The sequence below is a fragment of the Lampetra fluviatilis genome, unplaced genomic scaffold, assembly GCF_964198595.1.
Source record: "Lampetra fluviatilis unplaced genomic scaffold, kcLamFluv1.1 SCAFFOLD_881, whole genome shotgun sequence".
Taxonomy (NCBI): domain Eukaryota; kingdom Metazoa; phylum Chordata; class Hyperoartia; order Petromyzontiformes; family Petromyzontidae; genus Lampetra; species Lampetra fluviatilis.
In genome coordinates, this window is record NW_027620895.1 from 22,118 (window position 1) to 41,508 (window position 19,391).

At 58.2% G+C, this 19,391-nt stretch overlaps 1 protein-coding gene across 1 annotated transcript; it reads right to left on the reverse strand.

The window, feature by feature from the left end:
- Positions 1-228: 228 nt before the first annotated feature.
- LOC144954514 (uncharacterized) lies at positions 229-13,066 on the reverse strand. Its single transcript, XM_078884987.1, has 4 exons — positions 12,921-13,066; positions 8,386-8,775; positions 1,714-1,845; positions 229-295 (listed from the first exon to the last, which is right to left on the reverse strand). The coding sequence occupies exons 1-3, from the start codon at positions 13,042-13,044 to the stop codon at positions 1,793-1,795; spliced, it is 567 nt and encodes a 188-aa protein (XP_078741113.1). The 5' UTR covers positions 13,045-13,066; the 3' UTR covers positions 229-295; positions 1,714-1,792.
- Between the last annotated feature and the right edge of the window lie 6,325 nt (positions 13,067-19,391).

A 19,391-nucleotide genomic window follows, 5' to 3' on the forward strand; every position in this document is an offset into this window, starting at 1 on the left:
TGATGATGCTGCTGATGATGATGACGCTGCTCACCAGAGCACCAGTGTGGAGGTCGCCGTCCGACAAGGTCGACCTGAAGCCAGGGGTCGTGACCCCGGCAGGCCCCGCCCCCCCTCGACCCCCCCCCACGGGCCCCACCCCTTGACCCCCCACAGGCCCCTCCCCTTGACCCCTAAGCCCCTCCCCTTGACCCCCCACAGGCCCCTCCCCTTGACCCCCAAGCCCCTCCCCTTGACCCCCTTGACTGCTGCAGTCGGAGTCAGCGCCCAGAGTCTCTCCAGAGCTAGAGGAGAGCTGTGACGTCACCAACATCGTCATCATCAGCATCATCATCATCAGCATCATCATCATCATCAGCAACATCATCAGCATCATCAGCAGCAGCATCATCATCATCATCAGCAACATCATCATCAGCATCATCATTAGCATCATCATCATCATCATCAGCATCATCATCATCATCATCAGCAACATCATCATCATCATCATCAGCAACATCATCAGCATCATCAGCAGCAGCATCATCATCATCATCATCATCAGCAACATCATCAGCATCATCAGCAGCAGCATCATCATCATCATCATCAGCAACATCATCATCAGCATCATCATTAGCATCATCATCATCATCATCAGCATCATCATCATCATCATCAGCAACATCATCATCAGCATCATCAGCATCATCAGCATCATCAGCAACATCATCATCATCATTAGCAACATCATCATCAGCATCATCAGCAACATCATCATCATCATCAGCAACATCATCAGCATCATCATCATCAGCATCATCAGCATCATCATCAGCATCATCAGCAACATCATCATCATCATTAGCAACATCATCAGCAACATCATCATCATCAGCAGCAGCATCATCAGCATCATCAGCAACATCATCAGCATCATCATCATCAGCATCATCAGCATCATCATCAGCATCATCATCAGCAACATCATCATCAGCATCATCAGCAGCATCATCAGCAGCATCATCAGCAACATCATCATCATTAGCAACATCATCATCAGCATCATCAGCATCATCATCAGCAACATCAGCAGCAGCATCATCAGCATCATCAGCAGCAACATCATCATCATCATCAGCAGCAGCATCAGCATCATCAGCATCATCAGCAGCAACATCATCATCAGCATCATCAGCATCATCAGCAGCAACATCATCATCATCAGCAGCAGCAGCAGCATCAGCATCATCATCAGCATCATCATCAGCATCATCATCATCAGCAACATCATCACCATCACCACCATCACCACCATCACCACCATCATCATCATCACCATCACCACCATCATCATCACCATCATCACCACCATCACCACCATCATCACCACCATCACCACCACCATCACCAACATCACCACCATCATCACCATCACCACCATCATCACCACCATCACCAACATCACCACCATCATCACCATCATCACCACCATCACCACCATCATCACCATCATCACCATCACCACCATCACCACCATCATCACCATCACCACCATCACCACCACCATCACCAACATCACCACCAACATCACCACCATCATCACCATCATCACCACCATCACCACCATCATCATCACCACCACCACCACCATCACCACCACCATCACCACCACCACCACCATCACCACCATCACCACCACCATCATCAGCAACATCATCATCAGCTCACCATGGTGTTGCTCTCCGATTCCTGGCTGCTGGAGCGGATGAGGGCCGGGCGATTCCTCACCACCACCTCCTCACCCTCCTCACCCCTCACCACCCGCCTCCTCACCATCCTCACCACCACCTCCCTCTGGGCCTGGAACGTCACCACCACACACCACATCACCCTCCTCACCCCTCACCACCACCTCCTCACCCTCCTCACCCCTCACCACCCGCCTCCTCACCCTCCTCACCCCTCACCACCTCCTCCTCACCATCCTCACCACCACCTCCCTCTGGGCCTGGAACGTCACCACCACACACCACATCACCCACACACCACTCAGTCATCCGCTCACTCACCCACCCAACCACTCAGCGACCCACCCACCCACTCACTCAGCCACCCACTCACCCACCCACTCACCCACCCACCCACTTACCCCCCCCACTCACTCACCCACCCACCCACCCAACCACCCACTCACCCACCCAACCACTCAGCCACCCACTCACCCACCCAACCACTCAGCAACCCACCCACCCACTCACTCAGCCACCCACTCACCCACCCAACCACCCATCCACTCACTCACCCACTCACCCACTCACTCACCCACCCACCCAACCACTCACTCACTCACTCACCCACCCACTCACTCAGCCACCCACTCACCCACCCACCCACTTACCCCCTCACTCACTCACCCACCCACCCACCCACTTACTCACCCACTCACTCACTCACCCACTCACCCACTCACTCACTCACCCACTCACTCACCCACACACCACTCAGTCATCCGCTCACTCACCCACCCAACCACTCAGCGACCCACTCACCTACCCACCCACTTACCCCCTCACTCACTCACCCACCCACTCACTCACCCACCCACCCACTCACCCACCCACCCACCCACTCACCCACCCACCCACCCACCCACTCACCCACCCACCCACCCACTCACCCACCCACCCACCCACTCACCCACCCACCCACCCACTCACCCACCCACCCACCCACCCACTCACCCACCCACCCACCCACCCACTCACCCACTCACTCACCCACCCACCCACCCACCCACCCACCCACCCACCCACTCACCCACCCCACCCACTCACCTACCCACCCACCCACTCAGTCACTCACCCACCCACTCACCCACCCACCCACCCACCCACCCACTCACCCACCCACCCACCCACTCACCCACCCACTCACTCACCCACCCATCAACCCACCCACCCACTCACTCACCCACCCATCAACCCACCCACCCACCCACTCACTCACCCACCCATCAACCCACCCACCCACTCACCCACCCACTCACTCACCCACCCATCAACCCACCCACCGACCCACTCACCCACCCACCCCCTCAGCCACCCACCCACCCACCCACTCACCCACCCACCCACTCACCCACCCACCCACCCACCCACCCACCCACTCACCCATCCACCCACCCACTCAGCCACTCAGCCACTCACCCACCCACCCACTCACCCACCCACCCACTCACCCACCCACCGACTAACCCACCCACCCACCCACTCACCCACCCACCCACCCACTCACCCACCCACCCACCCACCCACTCACCCACCCACCCACCCACCCACCCACTCACCCACCCACCCACTAACCCACCCACCCACCCACCCACTCACTCACCCACCCACCCACCCACCGACTAACCCACCCACCCACCCACTCACTCACCCACCCACCCACCCCACTCACCCACCCACCCACTAACCCACCCACCCAAGCACTCAACCCAGAGTTTGGGAGAGTTAGGGGGAGAGTGAGGGAGGAGGGAGAGTTAGGGGAAGAGGGAGGGTGAGGGTGAGGGAGGGTGAGAGGGAGGGTGAGAGGGTGAGAGGGAGGGTGAGGGGGAGAGTGAGGGGGAGGGTGAGAGGGAGGGTGAGAGGGAGGGTGAGAGGGAGGGTGAGAGGGAGGGTGAGGGGGAGAGTGAGGGGGAGAGTGAGGGGGAGGGTGAGGGAGGGTGAGGGAGGGTGAGGGAGGGTGAGAGGGAGGGTGAGGGGGAGAGTGAGGGGGAGAGTGAGGGGGAGGGTGAGGGAGGGTGAGGGAGGGTGAGGGAGGGTGAGAGGGAGGGTGAGGGTGAGGGGGAGAGTGAGGGAGGGTGAGAGGGAGGGTGAGGGTGAGGGTGAGGGAGGGTGAGGGGGAGAGTGAGGGAGGGTGAGGGAGGGTGAGAGGGAGGGTGAGGGTGAGGGAGGGTGAGGGGGAGGGTGAGGGAGGGTGAGGGAGGGTGAGAGGGAAGGTGAGGGTGAGGGAGGGTGAGGGTGAGGGAGGGTGAGAGGGAGGGTGAGGGGGGCGAGTGAGGGGGAGGGTGAGGGAGGGTGAGAGGGAGGGTGAGGGTGAGGGAGGGTGAGGGAGGGTGAGAGGGAGGGTGAGGGAGGGTGAGGGGAAGAGTGAGGGGGAGGGTGAGGGAGGGTGAGGGAGGGTGAGGGAGGGTGAGGGGGCGAGTGAGGGGGAGGGAGGGTGAGGGAGGGTGAGGGGGCGAGTGAGGGGGAGGGTGAGGGAGTCTTACTGGAAGATGGAGGTTTCCCATCCCAGAGAGCTAAAGAAGCAGCAGCAGCAGCGTCATCATCATCATCATCAGCAGCGTCATCATCATCATCAGCAGCGTCATCATCATCATCAGCGTATGAATGAGACACGGGAGAGATCCGGGGGTTAGTGATGTGGGTCTTTCTACGTGTGTAGTGTCGTGTGTGTCCGTGTGTGTCTGTGTGTGTGTGTCTGTGTGTCTCACAACAACGAGCGGAGCGCCGGGTGGCTAAAGCACAGCAAGTTGGCACAGTAGGGGGGCACAGGTGGTGCATCAGCCAGTCATCTCGGTCATCTCGGTCAGTCGACCCGTGGCACCTGCTGGGTCTGCCCCGTGACCTCCTGCCAGCGGGCGTTCGACACTTCACGTGGCCTCAAGGTGCACATGGCCTGGCACAAGCGTCGTGGTGACGTCACCGCCACTTAGTGGCGAATGGCGGTTGTTGTTGTTGTTGAGTGTGTGTGTCTGTGTGTGTCTGTGTGTGTCTGTGTGTGTGTGTCTGTGTGTGTGTGTGTGTCAGTGTCTGTGTGTGTGTGTGTCTGTGTGTCTGTGTGTGTCTGTGTGTGTGTGTGTCTGTGTGTGTGTCTGTGTGTGTGTCTGTGTGTGTAGTGTCGTGTGTCAGTGTGTGTGTGTGTCTGTGTGTCTGTGTGTGTCTGTGTGTGTCTGTGTGTGTCAGTGTCTGTGTGTGTGTGTCTGTGTGTCTGTGTGTGTGTCTGTGTGTATGTGTCTGTGTGTGTGTCAGTGTGTGTGTCAGTGTGTGTGTGTCAGTGTGTGTGTGTCAGTGTGTGTGTCTGTGTGTGTCAGTGTGTGTGTGTCTGTGTGTCTGTGTGTGTCAGTGTGTGTGTGTCTGTGTGTGTATGTGTCTGTGTATATGTGTCTGTGTGTGTGTCAGTGTGTGTGTGTCTGTATGTGTGTGTGTCTGTGTGTGTGTGTCAGTGTGTGTGTGTCAGTGTGTGTGTGTGTCTGTGTGTGTGTGTCAGTGTGTGTGTGTCTGTATGTGTGTGTGTCAGTGTGTGTGTGTCAGTGTGTGTGTGTGTCTGTATGTGTGTGTGTCAGTGTGTGTGTGTCTGTATGTGTGTGTGTCTGTGTGTGTGTGTCAGTGTGTGTGTGTCTGTATGTGTGTGTGTCTGTGTGTGTGTGTCAGTGTGTGTGTGTGTCTGTATGTGTGTGTGTCTGTGTGTGTGTGTCTGTGTGTGTGTGTCAGTGTGTGTGTAGGTGTGTGTGTCTGTGTGTGTGTCAGTGTGTGTGTGTCTGTGTGTGTGTCTGTGTGTGTGTGTCAGTGTGTGTGTAGGTGTGTGTGTCTGTGTGTGTGTGTCAGTGTGTGTGTGTCTGTGTGTGTATGTGTCTGTGTGTGTGTCAGTGTGTGTGTGTCTGTATGTGTGTGTGTCTGTGTGTGTGTGTCAGTGTGTGTGTGTCAGTGTGTGTGTGTCAGTGTGTGTGTGTGTCTGTGTGTGTGTGTCAGTGTGTGTGTAGGTGTGTGTGTCTGTGTGTGTGTGTCAGTGTGTGTGTGTCTGTGTGTGTATGTGTCTGTGTGTGTGTCAGTGTGTGTGTGTCTGTATGTGTGTGTGTCTGTGTGTGTGTGTCAGTGTGTGTGTGTCAGTGTGTGTGTGTCAGTGTGTGTGTGTGTGTGTGTCTGTGTGTATGTGTCAGTGTGTGTGTAGGTGTGTGTGTCTGTGTGTGTGTGTCAGTGTGTGTGTGTCTGTGTGTGTATGTGTCTGTGTGTGTGTCAGTGTGTGTGTGTCTGTATGTGTGTGTGTCTGTGTGTGTGTGTGTCTGTGTGTGTGTCTGTGTGTGTGTGTCAGTGTGTGTGTGTCAGTGTGTGTCTGTGTGTGTCTGTGTGTGTCTGTGTGTGTAGGAAGGATGGGTGGTGGTCGCGGGTTGCTGAGGAGATGGAGTCTGCCTCAGTGGCCCGCGATCACAAATCACTATTTAACTCCATCAAAAAAGTAACCTGCAGCGCCACACCTATTACCATCATTAGAGGAAAAAACGGTGATCCAATCTCCGACCCCCAGGAACAGGTTTGCAGATTTGCTGAGCATTTCTGTGAGGTCCTGGGGGAGGGAAAATCTCTCAGCCAGGAAAACATCATGGCACAAAGTGGGGATAACCCTGCTGAGGCTGCGGTGCCTCAAATATTGGAAGAGGTCACCCCCTGTGAGTGGCTGGCTGAGGTACCGGCTGTTGAGGAAGTACTGAGGGCGATCCGGAGTCTGAGACCAGGGAAGGCACCGGGCAGAGATGATCTCCCAGGCGAAATGCTGAGGGAGGGTGGCGTTTGTGCACAGACTGCCCTATATGACATCATAACAACAGTCTGGACCACTGGACGGGTTCCGCAGGACTGGAAGGATGCCCTGGTGGTCCCCCTCTTTAAGAAGGGGGACCGCACAGACTGTAACAACTACAGGGGCATCTCACTCCTCAGTGTGCCGGGTAAGGTCCTGGCAAGGATTATTCAACATCGCCTTGCTAGGCATGCTGAGGAGAGGCTTGCGGAGCCCCAATGTGGTTTCAGGAAAGGGCGGTCCTGCACAGATGCCATATTTTCTGTCCGTCTGCTACAGCAGAGGTGTAGGGAATTCCAAAAAGACCTACATCTCTGCTTTATTGACCTGGTCAAGGCCTATGATACCATCAGTAGGACTGGGCTCTGGGTTGTTCTTCGTGCTTTCGGAGTCCCTGACCCTCTGCTCACGATCATTAAGGACCTTCATGATGGTGAGCGGGCCCGGGTAAAACTACGTGGCCGGGAGTCGGAGCCTTTCCCTGTACACCTTGGGGTGCGACAGGGATGTCCTCTGGCTCCCACATTATTTAACATCTATTTCGACTGCGTAGTTCGTGAAGCCTTCAATAGCTGTACCGGGGGAATTACCATTTGGTACAGATATAATGGGAGGCTGATCGACGCCCGGGTGCGATCAAGGGATGGCTCCCTATTGGTCAACCACGTTATGTATGCCGATGATTTGGTAATAGCTGCTCATTCAGAAGAGGAGTTGGAGACGCTGCTGCTGAGGCTGGAGTGTGCCACTAAGAGGTGGGGCCTTACCATCAGCCCCACCAAAACTAAGCACCTGCCTGGGTATTTTGTACCATCGGGCACTCCGCCCCCACAACTCCCAATCGGTGATGGGGCAGTTGTGGAGAGAGTAGAGAGTTTCCCATACCTGGGCAGTGTGCTCATGACCAGCTCCAGTTTATCAGCAGAGGTCTCACTCCGAATCAGTCGAGCGGCAATATCTTTTCATCGGTTGCGTAACGCTGTGTGGAAGCTACCTGGTCTGTCGCTCCGCACGAAGCTTCAGGTCTTCTCGGCCACGGTCATTCCCTCCCTTCTCTACGCTTGCGAAACGTGGACCCCCCTAGTGGAGCATCTTCGCCGGTTGGAAACATTTAGGCTGGCCTGCCTACGATCCATCCTGGGTTTGACCAGGCTGGATTGTGTGAGGAGCTCACAAGTCCTTGAAAGATCTGGGCAAAGTCCCATCAGTGAGCTCCTCCGGCAGGCAAGGCTGCGTTGGCTGGGTCATGTAGCCCGCATGCCCAGCCACCGCATGCCTAAACAGCTTTTGTTCGGCCGGATCGAGGGGGCTAAACGGGCGCGGCACGGGCTAGAGAAGAGATGGAGTGATGTGGTACAGGAGGACGTGGAGCTGAGTGGACTTGCCGATGACTGGTACCAGCGGTGTCAAGATCGGCCTCAGTGGAGGAGGCTCGTGAAGGACGCTACTGGGCAGTTGGAGGCAGTCGCCCTCCAACAACAACGGAGGGCGGAGGAGCGACGCTCACAACAACGAGCGGAGCGCCGGGTGGCTAAAGCACAGCAAGTTGGCACAGTAGGGGGCACAGGTGGTGCATCAGCCAGTCATCTCGGTCATCTCGGTCAGTCGACCCGTGGCACCTGGGTCTGCCCCGTGACCTCCTGCCAGCGGGCGTTCGACACTTCACGTGGCCTCAAGGTGCACATGGCCTGGCACAAGCGTCGTGGTGACGTCACCGCCACTTAGTGGCGAATGGCGGTTGTTGTTGTTGTTGTTGTGTGTGTAGGTGGTGGACTACACGAGGTGGTGGACTACACGAGGTGGAGGTGGAGGTGGACTGACCGATGGAGGCCACGAGTTGCTCCTCCTTGAGGCTGCGTGAGTCGCCCCCCGGGGCCCCCACCCCTCGTGGGGGGGAGGCCCCCCCCACCACCGGACCCCCAGGTGGTTGTTGCGGTTGTTGTTGTGGTTGTTGTTGTTGTTGTTGTGGTTGTTGCGTGGACGTTCCTTTGGGCGGCGCTCTGCTGAGTTGTATCTTTGGCGGCAGTTGTTGCTGTTGTTGTGGTTGTTGTGGTTGTTGTTGTTTTTGCAGTTGTTGTGGTTGTTGCTGGTTGTTGGAGCGAGCCAACTCCGAGCCACCACCACTACCGCCACCACCGCCACCACCGCCACCACCGCCACCGGTTGTTGTTGTTGTTGTCGTCGCTTCAACAATCTTCTTACGCTCAGGCTCTGAGTTGGTGACAGGGGTGGGGGGGGTGGGGGGGTAGGGGGGTGGGGGGGGGAAGGGGGGTAGAGGTTAGAGGTTAGAGGGGTAGGGGGGTAGGGGGGTAGAGGTTAGAGGTTAGAGGTTAGAGGGGGTGGGGGGGTAGGGGGGTAGGGGTTAGAGGGGGTTAGAGGTTAGAGGGGGTACGGGTGTAGGGGGGTAGAGGTTAGAGGGGGATACGGGTGTAGAGGTTAGAGGTTAGGGGTTAGAGGTTAGAGGTTAGAAGGGGGGCACGGACGCTCCCTGCGGAGGAGAGGCTGCCACTCCTCTGTCGGGAGCTGGACCGGTACCGTCTGGATCTCTGCGGCAGTCCAGAGGGTCAGGTGGACCGGCTCTGGCTCCTGCCACCCTCCAGTAACAGCGGAGGGCGGAGGAGAGGCTGCCACTCCTCTGTCGGGAGCTGGACCGGTACCGTCTGGATCTCTGCGGCAGTCCAGAGGGTCGCGTGGACCGGCTCTGGCTCCTGCCACCCTCCAGTAACAGCGGAGGGCGGAGGAGAGGCTGCCACTCCTCTGTCGGGAGCTGGACCGGTACCGCCTGGATCTCTGCGGCAGTCCAGAGGTCACGTGGACCGGCTCTGGCTCCTGCCACCCTCCAGTAACAGCGGAGGGCGGAGGAGAGGCTGCCACTCCTCTGTCGGGAGCTGGACCGGTACCGTCTGGATCTCTGCGGCAGTCCAGAGGGTCAGGTGGACCGGCTCTGGCTCCTGCCACCCTCCAGTAACAGCGGAGGGCGGAGGAGAGGCAGCCACTCCTCTGTCGGGAGCTGGACCGGTACCGCCTGGATCTCTGCGGCAGTCCAGAGGGTCGCGTGGACCGGCTCTGGCTCCTGCCACCCCCTCCAGCAACAGCGGAGGGCGGAGGAGAGGCTCCCACTCCTCTGTCGGGAGCTGGACCGGTACCGTCTGGATCTCTGCGGCAGTCCAGAGGGTCGCGTGGACCGGCTCTGGCTCCTGCCACCCTCCAGTAACAGCGGAGGGCGGAGGAGAGGCTGCCACTCCTCTGTCGGGAGCTGGACCGGTACCGTCTGGATCTCTGCGGCAGTCCAGAGGGTCAGGTGGACCGGCTCTGGCTCCTGCCACCCTCCAGTAACAGCGGAGGGTGGAGGAGAGGCTGCCACTCCTCTATCGGGAGCTGGACCGGTACCGTCTGGATCTCTGCGGCAGTCCAGAGGGTCAGGTGGACTGGCTCTGGCTCCTGCCACCCCCTCCAGTAACAGCGGAGGGCGGAGGAGAGGCTGCCACTCCTCTGTCGGGAGCTGGACCGGTACCGTCTGGATCTCTGCGGCAGTCCAGAGGGTCGCGTGGACCGGCTCTGGCTCCTGCCACCCCCTCCAGCAACAGCGGAGGGCGGAGGAGAGGCTGCCACTCCTCTATCGGGAGCTGGACCGGTACCGTCTGGATCTCTGCGGCAGTCCAGAGGGTCAGGTGGACTGGCTCTGGCTCCTGCCACCCCCTCCAGTAACAGCGGAGGGCGGAGGAGCGACGCTCACAACAACTCTACCACTCAACACCCTTGCTGCAGTAGTGTGTGTGTGTAGGCTGTGTGTGTAGGGTGTGTGTGTGTGTAGGGTGTGTGTGTGTGTAGGCTGTGTGTGTGTGTGTAGGCTGTGTGTGTGTAGGCTGTGTGTGTGTAGGCTGTGTGTAGGCTGTGTGTGTAGGCTGTGTGTGTAGGCTGTGTGTGTAGGCTGTGTGTAGGCTGTGTGTGTAGGCTGTGTGTGTAGGCTGTGTGTAGGCTGTGTGTGTAGGCTGTGTGTAGGCTGTGTGTGTAGGCTGTGTGTGTGTAGGCTGTGTGTATGGCTGTGTGTGTAGGCTGTGTGTGTAGGCTGTGTGTGTAGGCTGTGTGTGTAGGCTGTGTGTGTGTAGGCTGTGTGTGTAGGCTGTGTGTGTGTAGGCTGAGTGTGTAGGCTGTGTGTAGGCTGTGTGTGTATGGCTGTGTGTGTAGGCTGTGTGTGTAGGCTGTGTGTGTAGGCTGTGTGTGTAGGCTGTGTGTGTATGGCTGTGTGTGTAGGCTGTGTGTGTAGGCTGTGTGTGTAGGCTGTGTGTGTGTAGGCTGTGTGTGTAGGCTGTGTGTGTAGGCTGTGTGTGTAGGCTGTGTGTAGGCTGAGTGTGTAGGCTGTGTGTGTAGGCTGTGTGTGTAGGCTGTGTGTGTGTGTGTAGGCTGTGTGTGTAGGCTGTGTGTGTAGGCTGTGTGTGTGTGTGTAGGCTGAGTGTAGGCTGTGTGTGTAGGCTGTGTGTGTAGGCTGTGTGTGTAGGCTGTGTGTGTGTAGGCTGTGTGTGTAGGCTGTGTGTGTAGGCTGTGTGTGTAGGCTGAGTGTGTAGGCTGTGTGTGTAGGCTGTGTGTGTAGGCTGTGTGTGTAGGCTGTGTGTGTAGGCTGTGTGTGTAGGCTGTGTGTGTGTAGGCTGTGTGTGTGTAGGCTGTGTGTGTAGGCTGTGTGTGTAGGCTGTGTGTGTAGGCTGTGTGTAGGCTGTGTGTGTAGGCTGTGTGTGTAGGCTGTGTGTGTAGGCTGTGTGTGTAGGCTGTGTGTGTGTAGGCTGTGTGTGTAGGCTGTGTGTGTAGGCTGTGTGTGTAGGCTGTGTGTGTAGGCTGTGTGTGTAGGCTGTGTGTGTAGGCTGAGTGTGTAGGCTGTGTGTGTAGGCTGTGTGTGTGTAGGCTGTGTGTGTAGGCTGTGTGTGTGTAGGCTGTGTGTGTAGGCTGTGTGTGTAGGCTGTGTGTGTAGGCTGTGTGTAGGCTGTGTGTGTAGGCTGTGTGTGTAGGCTGTGTGTGTGTAGGCTGTGTGTGTGTAGGCTGTGTGTGTAGGCTGTGTGTAGGCTGTGTGTGTAGGCTGTGTGTGTAGGCTGTGTGTGTAGGCTGTGTGTGTAGGCTGTGTGTGTAGGCTGTGTGTGTGTAGGCTGAGTGTGTAGGCTGTGTGTGTAGGCTGTGTGTGTAGGCTGTGTGTAGGCTGTGTGTGTAGGCTGTGTGTGTAGGCTGTGTGTGTAGGCTGTGTGTGTAGGCTGTGTGTGTAGGCTGTGTGTGTAGGCTGTGTGTGTGTAGGCTGTGTGTAGGCTGTGTGTGTGTAGGCTGTGTGTAGGCTGTGTGTGTGTAGGCTGTGTGTGTGTAGGCTGTGTGTGTAGGCTGTGTGTGTAGGCTGTGTGTGTGTAGGCTGTGTGTGTAGGCTGTGTGTGTAGGCTGTGTGTGTAGGCTGTGTGTGTAGGCTGTGTGTGTAGGCTGTGTGTGTGTAGGCTGTGTGTGTAGGCTGTGTGTGTAGGCTGTGTGTGTGTAGGCTGTGTGTGTGTAGGCTGTGTGTGTAGGCTGTGTGTGTAGGCTGTGTGTGTGTAGGCTGTGTGTAGGCTGTGTGTGTAGGCTGTGTGTGTAGGCTGAGTGTGTAGGCTGTGTGTGTAGGCTGTGTGTGTGTAGGCTGTGTGTGTAGGCTGTGTGTGTAGGCTGTGTGTGTAGGCTGTGTGTGTAGGCTGTGTGTGTAGGCTGTGTGTGTGTAGGCTGTGTGTGTAGGCTGTGTGTGTAGGCTGTGTGTGTAGGCTGTGTGTGTGTAGGCTGTGTGTGTAGGCTGTGTGTGTAGGCTGTGTGTGTAGGCTGTGTGTGTAGGCTGTGTGTGTAGGCTGTGTGTGTAGGCTGAGTGTGTAGGCTGTGTGTGTAGGCTGTGTGTGTAGGCTGTGTGTGTAGGCTGTGTGTGTAGGCTGTGTGTGTAGGCTGTGTGTGTAGGCTGTGTGTGTAGGCTGTGTGTGTAGGCTGTGTGTAGGCTGTGTGTGTAGGCTGTGTGTGTAGGCTGTGTGTGTAGGCTGTGTGTGTAGGCTGTGTGTGTAGGCTGTGTGTGTATGGCTGTGTGTGTAGGCTGTGTGTGTAGGCTGTGTGTGTAGGCTGTGTGTGTATGGCTGTGTGTGTAGGCTGTGTGTGTAGGCTGTGTGTGTAGGCTGTGTGTGTAGGCTGTGTGTGTAGGCTGTGTGTGTAGGCTGTGTGTGTAGGCTGTGTGTGTAGGCTGTGTGTGTAGGCTGTGTGTGTAGGCTGTGTGTAGGCTGTGTGTGTAGGCTGTGTGTGTAGGCTGTGTGTGTAGGCTGTGTGTGTAGGCTGTGTGTGTACTCTGTAAGTACTCTATGAGTACTATGAGTACCCCATACCCTTGCTGTAGTAGTGAGTGTACGCGATCTCCAGCAGCGAGAAGACGCTGGACATGCCCCCGACCCCTGAACTCGCGTAGGAACTCTCCAGGCCAGAGACACAGCACTTCATGAGGTCCAGCATGCCCTTGTACACCTTCCTCGTCACCTCCTGAGACACAGGGAGACACAGGGAGACACAGGGAGACACAGAGAGACACACGGAGACACAGGGAGACACAGGGAGACACAGGGAGATACAGGGAGACACACAGAGACACACAGAGACACAGCACTTCATGAGGTCCAGCATGCCCTTGTACACCTTCCTCGTCACCTCCTGAGACACAGGGAGACACAGGGAGACACAGAGAGACACACGGAGACACAGGGAGACACAGGGAGACACAGGGAGACACAGGGAGATACAGGGAGACACACAGAGACACACAGAGACACAGCGCTTCATGAGGTCCAGCATGCCCTTGTACACCTTTCTCGTCACCTCCTGAGACACAGGGAGACACACGGAGACACAGGGAGACACAGGGAGACACACAGAGACACGGGGAGACACAGAGAGACACAGGGAGACACAGGGAGATACAGGGAGACACACAGAGACACACAGAGACACAGAGACACAGCACTTCATGAGGTCCAGCATGCCCTTGTACACCTTTCTCGTCACCTCCTGAGACACAGGGAGACACACGGAGACACAGGGAGACACAGGGAGACACAGGGAGACACAGGGAGACACAGGGAGACACAGTGAGACACAGTGAGACACACACAGACACAGAGACACACAGAGACACAGCACTTCATGAGGTCCAGCATGCCCTTGTACACCTTTCTCGACACCTCCTGAGACACAGGGAGACACAGGGAGACACAGAGAGACACACAGAGACACAGGGAGACACAGGGAGACACACAGAGACACAGGGAGACACAGGGAGACACAGGGAGACACAGGGAGACACAGGGAGACACAGGGAGACACACAGAGACACAGTGAGACACACAGAGACACACAGAGACACAGGGAGACCCAGGGAGACACAGGGAGACACACAGAGACACAGGGAGACACAGGGAGACACAGGGAGACACAGGGAGACACAGGGAGACACACAGAGACACAGTGAGACACACAGAGACACAGGGAGACACAGGGAGACACAGGGAGACACACAGAGACACAGGGAGACACACAGAGACACAGTGAGACACACAGAGACACACAGAGACACAGGGAGACACAGGGAGACACAGGGAGACACAGTGAGACACAGGGAGACACAGGGAGACACAGTGAGACACAGGGAGACACAGCACTTCATGAGGTCCAGCATGCCCTTGCACACCTTTCTTGTCACCTCCTCAGACACAGGGAGACACAGTGAGACACAGAGAGACACAGTGAGACACACAGAGACACAGTGAGACACAGAGAGACACAGGGAGACACAGGGAGACACACACACAGAGACACAGCACTTCATGAGGTCCAGCATGCCCTTGCACACCTTCTTTGTCACCTCCTGAGACACACGGAGACACAGTGAGACACAGGGAGACACAGGGAGACACAGGGAGACACAGGGAGACACAGGGAGACACACAGAGACACAGTGAGACACAGGGAGACACAGTGAGACACAGGGAGACACAGGGAGACACATAGAGACACAGCACTTCATGAGGTCCAGCATGCCCTTGTACACCTTTCTTGTCACCTCCTGAGACACACAGAGACACAGGGAGACACACAGAGACACAGGGAGACACAGGGAGACACAGGGAGACACAGGGAGACACAGGGAGACACAGGGAGACACAGAGAGACACAGTGAGACACAGGGAGACACAGGGAGACACACGGAGACACAGGGAGACACAGGAGACACAGGGAGACACAGGGAGACACAGGAGACACAGGGAGACACAGGAGACACACAGAGACACAGGGAGACACAGGGAGACACAGGGAGACACAGGGAGACACAGGGAGACACAGAGAGACACAGTGAGACACAGGGAGACACAGGGAGACACAGGGAGACACAGGGAGACACAGGGAGACACAGGGAGACACAGGGAGACACACAGAGACACAGGGAGACACAGGGAGACACAGGGAGACACAGGAGACACAGGGAGACACAGGGAGACACAGGGAGACACAGGGAGACACAGGGAGACACACGGAGACACAGGGAGACACACGAAGACACAGGGAGACACAGGGAGACACAGGGAGACACAGGGAGACACAGTGAGACACACGGAGACACAGGGAGACACAGAGAGACACAGTGAGACACAGTGAGACACACAGAGACACAGGGAGACACACAGAGACACAGGGAGACACAGGGAGACACACACAGACACACACAGACACAGGGAGACACAGGGAGACACACAGAGACACAGGGAGACACACAGAGACACAGGGAGACACACAGAGACACAGGGAGACACACAGAGACACACAGAGACACAGGGAGACACAGGGAGACACACAGAGACACAGTGAGACACACAGAGACACAGTGAGACACAGGGAGACACAGGGAGACACAGGGAGACACAGGGAGACACACAGAGACACAGGGAGACACAGGGAGACACAGGGAGACACAGACACACAGAGACACAGGGAGAGAGACACACAGAGACACAGAGACACAGTGAGACACAGACACACAGACACACAGAGACACAGGGAGACACAGGGAGAGAGACACGGAGACATGCGGTCCTGTGCCCCCCCCCACTCTCCCCCCACCCCCCCCCCACACTCCCCCCCCCACTCACCCCCACCCCCCCTCTCCCCTCCCCACCCACCCCCCCACCCCCCCCCCACTCCCCCCCCACACTCCCCCCCCACCCACCCCCACCCCCCCTCTCCCCCCCCCCACCCACCCCCCCACTCCCCTCCCCACCCACCCCCCCACTCCCCCCCCACACTCCCCCCCCACTCACCCCCACCCCCCTCTCCCCCCCCACCCACCCCCCCACTCCCCCCCACACTCCCCCCCCACTCACCCCCACCCCCCTCTCCCCCCCCACCCACCCCCCCACTCCCCCCCACACTCCCCCCCCACTCACCCCACCCCCCCTCACCCCCCCCCTCTCCCCCCCCACCCACCCCCCACTCCCCCCCCACACTCCCCCCCCACTCACCCCCTCTCCCCCCCCCACCCACCCCCCCCCCACCCCCCACCCCCCCCCACTCCCCCCCCACACTCCCCACCCACTCTCCCCCCCACCCACCCACTCCCCCCCCACCCCCCACCCACCGAGTCAGGCACAGTAGACGAAGCCTCCCCACTCACCCCCCCCCCCCACACTCCCCCCCCACCCCCCACCCACCGAGTCAGGCACAGTAGATGAAGCCTCCCCACTCACCCCCCCCCCACACTCCCCCCCCACCCACCCCCCACCCCCCCCACCCCCCCCATCCCCCCCCCCACCCCCCACCCACCGAGTCAGGCACAGTAGACGAAGCCTCCCCACTAGGGCCGGAGCGGCTCATCTTGCCGAGCAGCAGCAGACGCAGCGACTCCGAGTCGAGGAGACGGCGGCAACGCTTGAGCGTGAACCAGCCCACGCCCTGTCCCTCCAGCACGCCCCCCAGGGCCTCCTTCACCACCTGCTGGGCCTCGCTGAGACACGCAGACAGAGACACGGAGACACAGAGAGACACGGGGTCACACGGAGAGACACGGAGAGATACGCGGAGAGAGAGACACGCTTGAGCGTGAACCAGCCCACGCCCTGTCCCTCCAGCACGCCCCCCAGGGCCTCCTTCACCACCTGCTGGGCCTCGCTGAGACACGCAGACAGAGACACGGAGACACAGAGAGACACGGGGTCACACGGAGAGACACGGAGAGATACGCGGAGAGAGAGACACGCTTGAGCGTGAACCAGCCCACGCCCTGTCCCTCCAGCACGCCCCCCAGGGCCTCCTTCACCACCTGCTGGGCCTCGCTGAGACACGCAGACAGAGACACGGAGACACAGAGAGACACGGGGTCACACGGAGAGACACGGAGAGATACGCGGAGAGAGAGACACGCTTGAGCGTGAACCAGCCCACGCCCTGTCCCTCCAGCACGCCCCCCAGGGCCTCCTTCACCACCTGCTGGGCCTCGCTGAGACACGCAGACAGAGACACGGAGACACAGAGAGACACGGGGTCACACGGAGAGACACGGAGAGATACGCGGAGAGAGAGACACGCTTGAGCGTGAACCAGCCCACGCCCTGTCCCTCCAGCACGCCCCCCAGGGCCTCCTTCACCACCTGCTGGGCCTCGCTGAGACACGCAGACAGAGACACGGAGACACAGAGAGACACGGGGTCACACGGAGAGACACGGAGAGATACGCGGAGAGAGAGACACGCTTGAGCGTGAACCAGCCCACGCCCTGTCCCTCCAGCACGCCCCCCAGGGCCTCCTTCACCACCTGCTGGGCCTCGCTGAGACACGGGGAGAGACGCGGAGAGACACAGAGAGACACGGGGAGACACAGAGAGACACGGAGACACAGAGAGACAGGGTCACAGAGAGAGACACGCTTGAGCGTGAACCAGCCCACGCCCTGTCCCTCCAGCACGCCCCCCCAGGGCCTCCTTCACCACCTGCTGGGCCTCGCTGAGACACGCAGACAGAGACACGGAGACACAGAGAGACACGGGGTCACACGGAGAGACACGGAGAGACACGGGGTCACACGGAGAGACACGGAGAGAGACACAGGGAGAGACACGGGGAGAGACACGGAGAGAGACACGGGGAGAGACACGGGGAGACACGGGGTCACACGCGGAGACACGGGGAGAGACATGGGGAGAGACACGGGGAGAGACACGGGGAGACACGGGTCACATGCGGAGACACGGGGAGACAAGCGAAGAGTGGGTGGCTGCTTGGGTGAGTGGGTGAGCGAGTGAGCGGGCGACTGAGGGAGTGAGTGGGTGGGTGAATGGGTGAGTGAGTGAGTGGGTGAGTGAGTAAGTGAGTGAGCGAGTGAGTGAGCGAGTGAGCGAGTGAGTGAGTAAGTGGGCGAATGAGTGAGTGAGCGAGCGTCTGAGGGAGTGGGCGAATGAGTGAGTGAGTGGGTGAGCGAGCGAGCGAGTGAGTGAGTGGGTGAGTGGTGGGTGAGTGAGTGAGTGAGTAGGTGAGTGAGTGGGTGAGTGAGTAGGTGAGTGAGTGGGTGAGTGAGTGGGTGAGTGAGTGAGTAGGTGAGTGAGTGAGTGGGTGAGTGAGTGGGTGAGTGAGCGAGTGGGTGAGTGAGTGAGTGAGCGAGCGAGCGAGTGGGTGAGTGGGTGAGTGAGTGGGTGAGCGAGCGAGCGGGTGAGTGAGTGGGTGAGTGAGTGAGTAGGTGAGTGAGTAGGTGAGTGGGGTGAGTGAGTGAGTGGTGAGTGAGTGAGTGGGTGAGTGAGTGAGTGAGTGAGTGGGTGAGTGAGTGAGTGAGTGAGCGAGTGAGTGGGTGAGAGAGTGGGTGAGTGAGTGAGTGGGTGAGTGAGTGGGTGAGTGAGCGAGTGGGTGAGTGAGTGAGTGAGCGAGCGAGCGAGTGGTTGAGTGAGTGGGTGAGTGAGCGAGTGGGTGAGTGAGTGAGTGAGCGAGCGAGTGGGTGAGTGAGTGGGTGAGCGAGCGTCTGAGGGAGTAGGCGAATGAGTGAGTGGGTGAGCGAGCGAGCGAGAGGGTGAGTGAGTGGGTGAGTGAGTGAGTGAGTGGGTGAGTGAGTGGGTGGGTGGGTCCACCTGGACGACGTTTTGGATGATGACGAGGTGGAGGTTAACTCTCTCTTGACGGTGGAGGTGTGACGGATCACAGACGGCTTCTGGTCGACCAGAGCACGCTTACTGCCTGTATCCACCACCACAACCACCACCACCATCAACAACATCAAACACCACCACAACCACCACCACCACCACAACCACCACCACCATCAACCACCACCACAACCATTAAAACATCAACCACCACCACAACCACCACCACCATCAACAACATCAAACACCACCACAACCATCACAACCACCATCAACCACCACCACAACCACCACCACAACCATTAAAACATCAACCACCACCACAACACCACCACCACCACAACCACCACCACCATCAACAACATCACCCACCACCACCATCAACAGTGTAGTGGTGAGTGTAGTGGTGAGTGTAGTAGTGGGTGTAGTAGTGGTAAGTGTAGTGGTGAGTGTAGTAGTGAGTGTAGTGGTGAGTGTAGTGGTGAGTGTAGTAGTAGTGAGTGTAGTAGTTAGTGTAGTGGTATTGGTGAGCGTAGCGGTGAGCGTAGTGGTGAGTGTAGTAGTGGTGAGTGTAGTGGTAGTGGTGAGTGTAGCGGTGAGCGTAGTGGTGAGTGTAGTAGTGGTGAGTGTAGTGGTATTGGTGAGTGTAGCGGTGAGCGTAGTGGTGAGTGTAGTAGTGGTGAGTGTAGT

Bases quoted from the DNA above. Each gene is read 5' to 3' on its own strand.
- LOC144954514 (XM_078884987.1), bottom strand. From the start codon at position 13,044: ATGCTGGACCTCATGAAGTGCTGTGTCTCTGGCCTGGAGAGTTCCTAC. The intron at 8,776-12,920 runs GTATGGGGTACT...TCACCAACTCAG, and splicing joins CACTCACTACTACAGCAAGG to AGCCTGAGCGTAAGAAGATT. The intron at 1,846-8,385 runs GTCAGTCCACCT...GTGACGTTCCAG, and splicing joins GCAACTCGTGGCCTCCATCG to GCCCAGAGGGAGGTGGTGGT.